An 8,203-nucleotide genomic window follows, 5' to 3' on the forward strand; every position below is an offset into this window, starting at 1 on the left:
TGTTAACTTTGTGTTGGAGACTGTGTTGCACACTGTTGGCGTTGTAGAGGAGCAGAAGAGGAGGGATGAAGCATACGGAATTAAAAACTGATGTACAGGCTGTTTTCATGAATATAGCAAACTGAGATTACTGTGCTTAGGAATGCACTTAGCAGATGTCAACAAATAATAAATGACTGGCTCACAGCACAAGACTCCAACACAAAGTCACACAAAAATGTATTTGACACATTGAACCTTAAAACAATAAGACTAGTGATGAACCACATGCAATTCAGCTGTTAACTCCCATGAAAAGAGTGAAAGTGACAATAAAGTGATGCTTTAATTATTTCAGTTCTTATTATTTGATATTGAACCACAGACTATATAATTGGTGGATGGAGGAACTGTGACACCACCCACTGAAACCATTAGTTGTATTTTGGGAAAGAGCAAGCGACCATATTTGGACAAAATGGGGTTGTAGCATTTTGTGAGTCGTGGGTGAAATCTTGCTAAATACTAGCTTTATTTTCAATTGTCAACACAGAGATAGCTGTTCAAGGTTTTCACACTTGAACAGTTGTCTCTGTGCTGTAATTGGTTAGTGCGTGCAGCTGTTAACCTAAAGGTTGGTGGTTCGAGCCCACCTTTGGACGATAGGAAATGTTAACAATTTAGTAAAATGTCTATCTGCAATTTCCCAGATTGGGATCAATAAAGTATATCTGTCTATATACTCTCTTACTAACTAGGCAAAATGGAAAACTTCATCAAGCATCAGTTTAACCAAGTCACTTTTATGGTCTTGTTATAACCAAAGTTGAGCTGTCAGGTTAAAAACATGATTTATTCCAAAAACAATACAAAACAAAACAAAAAACAACCACAACTGAAGTCCAGCATGGCAGACATGAAATCCTAAAATTGTCCTAAAATTTTGTTAATGGAACAGTAGTTTGGAGATGGACTACAAGAACACTCCCAACAGACCAGATCATCTCATTCTTGAATAAATATTTTCAGAGAGAAGTTAATATAATGTTATAAAAATTTATGTTAATATAGTATTTGTGGAAGCTAAGCCTTCTTACAGCAGGTGATAATGGCCGTTAGCAGTATTATCATACTTCTGTATTATCTTCATTTTGTAGCAGAGGTCCTTATCATTAAGGTTGGAATTTAAGGAATTAATGGTTTGTGTTAATGCTCTCACATTAACATTGCTGTTTGTTTGCCACGATTACTATGTTATTTGGAATTTTAGCATTCTAATACCCCCTAGTTAAGAATTCAAGTAAAGCAGATAATAGCAAATACCAATGAAATGAAAACTTAGCTAAGTTACAGTAATGCCAGATTAAATATAGGCTATATCTAAACCTGTTAAGATCGATTCACAACAGAATTTTAAACTAATAAACCAAACTGACAGCTCTGTGTGTGATATCCACCACTAGCTTATGTTAAAAAAATGCAATACATCAATGTTTTGCCGTATTCCTTCATTTCACCATGCACCTTTGATTACTACAAACTGTCAACAGTCCTATGAATACCTAAAAGTTTGCCATAGTTATATAAATCTTCAATTTAAAGAAGCCTCAACAAATACAGTGTTTACACCTTTTGAATCATTTTAATCTAAAAACCACAGTGTCCTTATGTTTAAGAAAAATATTTTTGTTTTTGCCCGTTAAACTATTTTTTTTTATTAAAGCAGCATATGACTTTCATCACTAATATTTCTTCAAATATGTTAAACCTGAGTGATTGCCTCCTTATCACTAATCCATGAATCTTTCCATGCTAACGCAAATGAATCACTTCCCTCACGGTGAACAACTTCGAAGTATACTCTATCACAAGCCATCTGTTTGTTTACATAAGAAACTGAAACCAAACCATCATTAGGCCTTTTTTGCAGCTGCAGCAACAAGAAGCAATGAAGCCGTTTTCGTGTTTGCTGCTGCTGTGGCCATATTGTGGCTGCGTGGAATTCTGAAAAGGCCCAAGTGACTGTTTGGTTTCAGTTTAGTATGTAAACAAACTGACGGTTTGTGATGGAGTGTGCTTCAAACTTGTTCACCATGAGGGAAGTGATTTAGGTGCGTAAGCACGGAAACACTTATGGATTAGTGATAAGGAGGCTATCACTCTGGTTTTACAAATCTGAAGAAAAATTTGTGATGAAAGTCATACGCTGTTTTAACTGATGAATATCTTAGAAACTTGGCCTGGAAGCTGCCAATGACAGAGCAGTGATTTAACTCTAACACCTATTTGGTTTTCATCTATTTCTACTTTTATTTTCTGACTAAATCCAAGGCCAATATCATTGACCTGAACCCTTCAGCTATTTTGTCATTTTCCCACAGAGCTCACTGTATTTGTTCATAATATTTAGAAGGTTCTTTGCTCTTTTATTGCAAATGATTCACTGAACTTTGAAATAGTTTTTGCCTTCTTTTTTTTTTTTTTTTTTTTAAATACAGAACAAATGACCAAATAACTATTACTGTAGCTATGCAGTAAAGTTTTAAGGCCATTTTCATATTTAGGTAAATAGCTGTGGCTGTGGATAAGTTATTTTTTACTTTCCATTTTTTATTCACTACTGCCTTTAAAGAAGTAGAGCATAGATGTTTTTACCATGACATTGAAAACGTTTCAGCTGAGTTTTGAACTCAAACTGGATATTTTTCACAGTTTTTCCAGTTTGTTTGCTTTTGCAGCTTAATTAAAAATCATGTTAAATACCAACGTAAGCATAGGTATGTAGATGGAATAATTACAGCTGGCCATTCCATTAAAACAGTGAAACAACATGAAACTTAGACAGGTCATACTTTTTCAGCTAAAGTAATTATAAAATCTGACTCCTTGAAATTTTATGCATTGTTTAATTATATTATTTGACTATATAATTCATTAGTATTTTACCACATCATTACAATGAGCCTGTTTACTTGACCATAAAAGTCAGATAACTGGGAGTAATCAGATAATTGTAATTATCAGATCTAATGCATTTACATGTATGTACTTAAGAAATGCGATAATCAATAAATCCTAGTTTAGATGCTCAAGTCCACTATCGGATTTCTTTCGGAGTACGTACATATGTAGTGAGGGTAGACTTAAACTTCCTGTTGTCTTCCGCTCACGTTTGATTACGTAACTTCCAGTCTCTATGACTTTAATGGTGTTTACACATGCACAGACATAAAAACAAAATAAACTAGAAGCACTCGGAGAGCGCAGACCTCCGCCAAGGCTGATCAGTGCCCCCCCCCGTGGGCCCCCCCACGCCAAGGAGGTTATGTTTTTGCCGGGGTTTGTTTGTTTGTTTGTTTGTCTGTCTGTCTGTTTGTCTGTCCGTTAGTGTGCAACAAAACTCAAAAAGTTATGGATAGATTTTGATGAAATTTTGTGGTCTGCGCCCCCCCCCCCCCCCCCCCCCCCCCCCCCCCCCCCCCGTGGGCCCCCCCACCCCCGATCACCACCAAAATTTAATCATTTCTTCCTTATCCCATTTCCAACAACCCTGAAAATTTCATCAAAATCTGTCCATAACTTTTTGAGTTATGTTGCACACTAACGGACAGACAAACAGACAAACAAACCAAACCCTGGCAAAACATAACCTCCTTGGGGGAGGTAATCAGATTAACCTGTATACATTCAGGAAGACATCGGAGTATTGGGAAAAATCTAGGTGTGTTAATTTCATTTCTCATAATCAGATTACTGTTATCTGATAAAGCATATCGGATTACTCTGTTTACATGGTCACTTAATCTGATGATTCCAGAAATTGGAAAAGGATTGGAGTATTCAGTGTAACTTCATCCCAATGTAACAACTATTCATATAATAATTTTAGGGAAATATTAGATTTTTTAGCACACAGGAAACTTAATTTTAATTAGCAGAATTTAAAACATATTTCTTCATTATCAGACTATGAAGGTCTACAATAACGAAGCATAATACTGTTCTTCCACTTCTAAATATTTTCTCTTAGCAATGAAAGCGTCTATATTTTTGCTGATTTGTTAAATATAAATCACATTGTACATTCTACATGACTGTGATATCAGCCACTTGAGTTCAATGTTTCAGATCATCTTAGTTCTGTTTTTGTAAATAACTGGTTTACAACTAGATGGAAGGGTTACACAATGATTAAAGGAATAAGAGAGAGGAGAAAATACTTAAATGTTTATAATTTTTAGGTTTTCTGTTGAAATATTAAATGTTTTAATAGGATTCCAAACATGGAACAATCAACAGTGTTTTTTGTACAGTTTGTAGTTTAAGATTGTATTGAAATGTTTGAAAAATCTGTCCATTAAAAAATAAACATCTGCAAACTCTGTGGCCTTGTTCTCTGATATTGTATATAACACATGACATGAAAGTGTTTGACATTAGATCACAGGCTATATTAGTGATATGGTGATAAGCATAGGTAAATAAATAATTGGTTTGGTTGGGGTTCCCACACATTTTCACCAAATGTCTTTAGTAAAACTTCTTTGCCAAAAACCTTTTTCACAATTACTTTTCAGGAGCCAATAATGTAAGTTCCAAAACTGTTCACAACCTCTAAATGACATTGATGGACATTTGCATTTTTTCTTTACTTACTTGTCTGAATCTGAAAAGAGTTGGATCTTGTTTCACACATTTAGTTACAGACAAAATTCAGGTACACAAACCAAAAAAATGCGTGAAATCTGTCAGGGGGTCTGAGGGCATGCTCCAACAGTAACAACGCTTTTGTAAAATCAACCATAAAAAGTGGATTTTTAGTTGATTTTTGCATTAGAATATAAAAAAAAAAAACTACCATAGAATCATTCATTTACAGCTACAAAAGTGGTGAAAATTCGATTTATTTATCTGAAATGTTCAAATTCCCATCTCTCCATTTATGCGAACAGGCTTTACTAACACACACCTAGACCCCCACCCAACATTTGCAATTAACAAAATGTCCATTGGTTAGCTATTCACTGCTGAAGTCTCTCTAAAACCAGCCTAAACTCAATTAGACCATCAGGTAAAACAAGCAGCTTACACTGTCTGGCTGCGCCTGCCTTGTCATCGGTCTCATTGCTGCAGGGGGCATTTGTGACCAGTGATCCAGAAAAATATATATTCCACACCTGCTGCAGTCCAGCTGCAGTGGCTTCGTAGCTTTTGTCTTGGTCCATAGTACACCGCACCTGGAAATAGCGATCCAGTACATCCAGGATGGGGTCTATTGTTGAAGCGTCCCCGGCGGTTCCCTCAGTGTCACTCTCTGATTGGAAAGAGGCAAGGACACGACAGGGGCCCGAACTTGAGGCTCGCTGTTCCAGGACTTGTGTAAGAAAGGCAGCGGTATCACACAGCAGTGCAGACACATGAGCAGCGCAGGACTGTTCCCCGGGGTGAAACCCACTGTGGCTGCAGCCTGCACACAGATAGGTGTTCAGCCTGTCCACTATAATCAGTGACGGGGGTGTGGGAGACAGGTTGGGGGGACTCATGGAGACTGGCCACCTGCTGAAGCAGTTCCTCTACTGTCCTGGGATATGAGAACTTGATTTTCTATTTAAAAAAAAAAAAGAAAGAATGACAGTAAAAAAAAACAAACTTCTACGCAGTTTTTTGACTGTACATCTCAGAGCACAAAACAAATGTCCTTCAACAGTCATTAATGTTATTCTCTTTTGTTTGTTGCATGATAATAAAGTACTTTTGACATTCTCCATCCAACATTCCAAAACAGACATTTAATATTTTGTTACTGTAGGCTAAGTGCAGCAGGAGAAAGGTAGCCTTGGTCTTGGGAACAGCACACCAGCATGGAACAGGCAATCAAGGACCTCTCCAAAGCTGCTGAAAAGGACAGTCAGTGGCTTTGGATGAAGAGAAAGGACTCCACCTGGGCCTTCAAGTGAGTGGATGGCATCTAGGGGGTGAACCAGGGACGCTGGGATTCACTGCTGAACCCTCTGGAGGTGTTGTGGGCCAATCAGTGAAACACTGAATAAGGAGGGCGCCCACTTGAGAACCCAGAAGATCCCCTCACTCACTTGATCATCCCACAGAGTCTTGTGGGTGCCTCAGTTATGCAAGAAGGGATATTAACATCTTGTCCTACACTACAGATCTGACATGTAAGACAGGAAATCTACAAATCTTAATTTAAGAGGATGAAATCTGCACATGTAGCTGTTTGGAATGGAAAAAAATTACTAACTTTGAGGCAGCTAATATGCTGGTCTACAATTGTTTTTGGTTTTTTTGGTTTTTTTTTTAATTATCTGCCTCAGATTAAAAGTGCTAATGTGAATCTCACATACTTTAATGACAAAAGCACTGGTTAGCTGATGTTTTCAATGTATATGAAAAAAGTGTTATGAATCATAGTCATATATATTAGTTTGTGTACATGTATACAATAGATTTATAAATCTTCCACTAGAAAGAACCTGAAATGTGAATGTAATGTGTAGACAGTGTGTTAAAGTAGATTTGGTAGTGTTGAATTCCTTTTGGTTAATACTCATTCTCTCATTATTCCACAGAATTTCACATTATGACCCAAGAATGTAAACAACAACCAACCAGCATTTTGACTTAAAATTTCTTTTATTAGTGACTCAAACTTGGTACGGTTTCAATACTATTTCTTCAGGAGGCATTTTACTTGTAGACCAGTGTATTTTTCTCCTCTACTCAATATTTTCAGCTCTTTTTCTCTCAATGGACATGACGCAGTAAGAGATGCTCTGATGTGACAGGACTTTCACTGCCAACATCACTATAAATTACTTTTTATAGTGACATTGTCAGTGACATTCCTGTTAGGACATTGAACAACTTCACATTTGTCAAAAGCAAGGATGTAAATCTTTTTCTGGTTCAACGATCATCATGGTAATAATTTGCTGCTTTTGTTCTTTTCAGATCCAGACACTTAAGTTCTCTGTACGAAGAAAAGCACATATTCTACAATCATAAACAATATACAGTTCCTTGTAAAATTCTAATGTCAGTTTCAGCTTTGTTGCTTTTTCAGGGTTACAATAGGTTAGTGTCTTTATCGAGATACAACAAGAAAACCCAGAATACAGATGCACAGTATTGACAACAGACACAAAACACAGAATTAAAAAGCTTTTACAGACAAAAGGTAGTATTTAGTGTGACCTCCAGTTGCATTTCCTTCAGATCTCTTCTTTTAGACTTGGATCATTTCTGTCCTTTAGTTTTTGTTTTTTTTCTCTCAATAACTTCCCACACAGGTTCTGTACAATCTGTGTATATGCTGTCTACATATTCCCTGTATATTCCAGCTATATCTTGACACATAGATGTAGAAATATGGAATGTACGTACAATCCTGGTCATTGTAAAGTCAATAAAACAATAAAACAAAAGGGGGTGAAACAAACAAACAAACAAAAAACAATTTGCTGCTTTTCCTCTAATGTAAATCTTTCAGTTTTCATCAGATCCAAATGAAATGATTTTGTTTCATGGCTTGTCATCACTATGAAGACTACTAAATGAATAAACCATTGACAGGTGAATGTCGCCCTGTTGCCAGTGAAAAGCCATGGACTTCCAGGACAGTGACTTGTACCTTTAAACTCCCTGGGCTGAGGCTGGGAATGCGCTTCTGCAGAGACACCGGGAGGCTCTCAATGTGTGTCTGGGTGAAGAAAATAACCTTCAGGTCCATCTGTGAGGCAGCGGTCACGGCGGCCAGCAGCAGCACGGAGCGGCCCAGGCTGTGCTCCCCTAGCAGCAGTGCACTGCGGCCCGGCGCGGGCACCACTTCCTGTCCCACCGCTAAATCACTTTGAGACATGAAAGTCTTAAACACACGCGTTAAAATGTCTGCCATGGCTGATATCACTGACTTCAGACGTATCAACTTCCCTTATTATTGGACAAACATACTTAAGTTTTCCGCGGTTGTTTACATGTTGCACTCTGGTGTTCGTGCTGCTGAGGTCCGGGTAGAAAATGCCTCTATTTTTCTACAGTTCCGCCTCGGTTCTTCCTGTGGCCAGCGACCATTTCAGCACACATTTACCTATTCACGGGTTTAGAAATTGTATTCGCCTAAGTAAAGGAAGGTTTTTACACGGTGGTGTTTAAGGTAGACAAACAGAGAAGGCCTCTCAGTCATAGCTTCCGGTTTACATCTGACAAC

General features: G+C 37.5%; 1 protein-coding gene across 1 annotated transcript; it reads right to left on the reverse strand.

Annotated features, from left to right (window-relative positions):
- Window positions 1-3,907: 3,907 nt before the first annotated feature.
- Window positions 3,908-7,918, reverse strand: swsap1 (SWIM-type zinc finger 7 associated protein 1). Its single transcript, XM_030142362.1, is given in 3 exon segments — window positions 3,908-5,514; window positions 5,516-5,583; window positions 7,628-7,918. Coding segments are annotated over 3 exon segments (846 nt in total). The 5' UTR covers window positions 7,892-7,918; the 3' UTR covers window positions 3,908-5,000.
- Window positions 7,919-8,203: the final 285 nt, after the last annotated feature.

Source organism: Sphaeramia orbicularis, chromosome 8 (assembly GCF_902148855.1).
Source record: "Sphaeramia orbicularis chromosome 8, fSphaOr1.1, whole genome shotgun sequence".
Lineage (NCBI taxonomy): Eukaryota > Metazoa > Chordata > Actinopteri > Kurtiformes > Apogonidae > Sphaeramia > Sphaeramia orbicularis.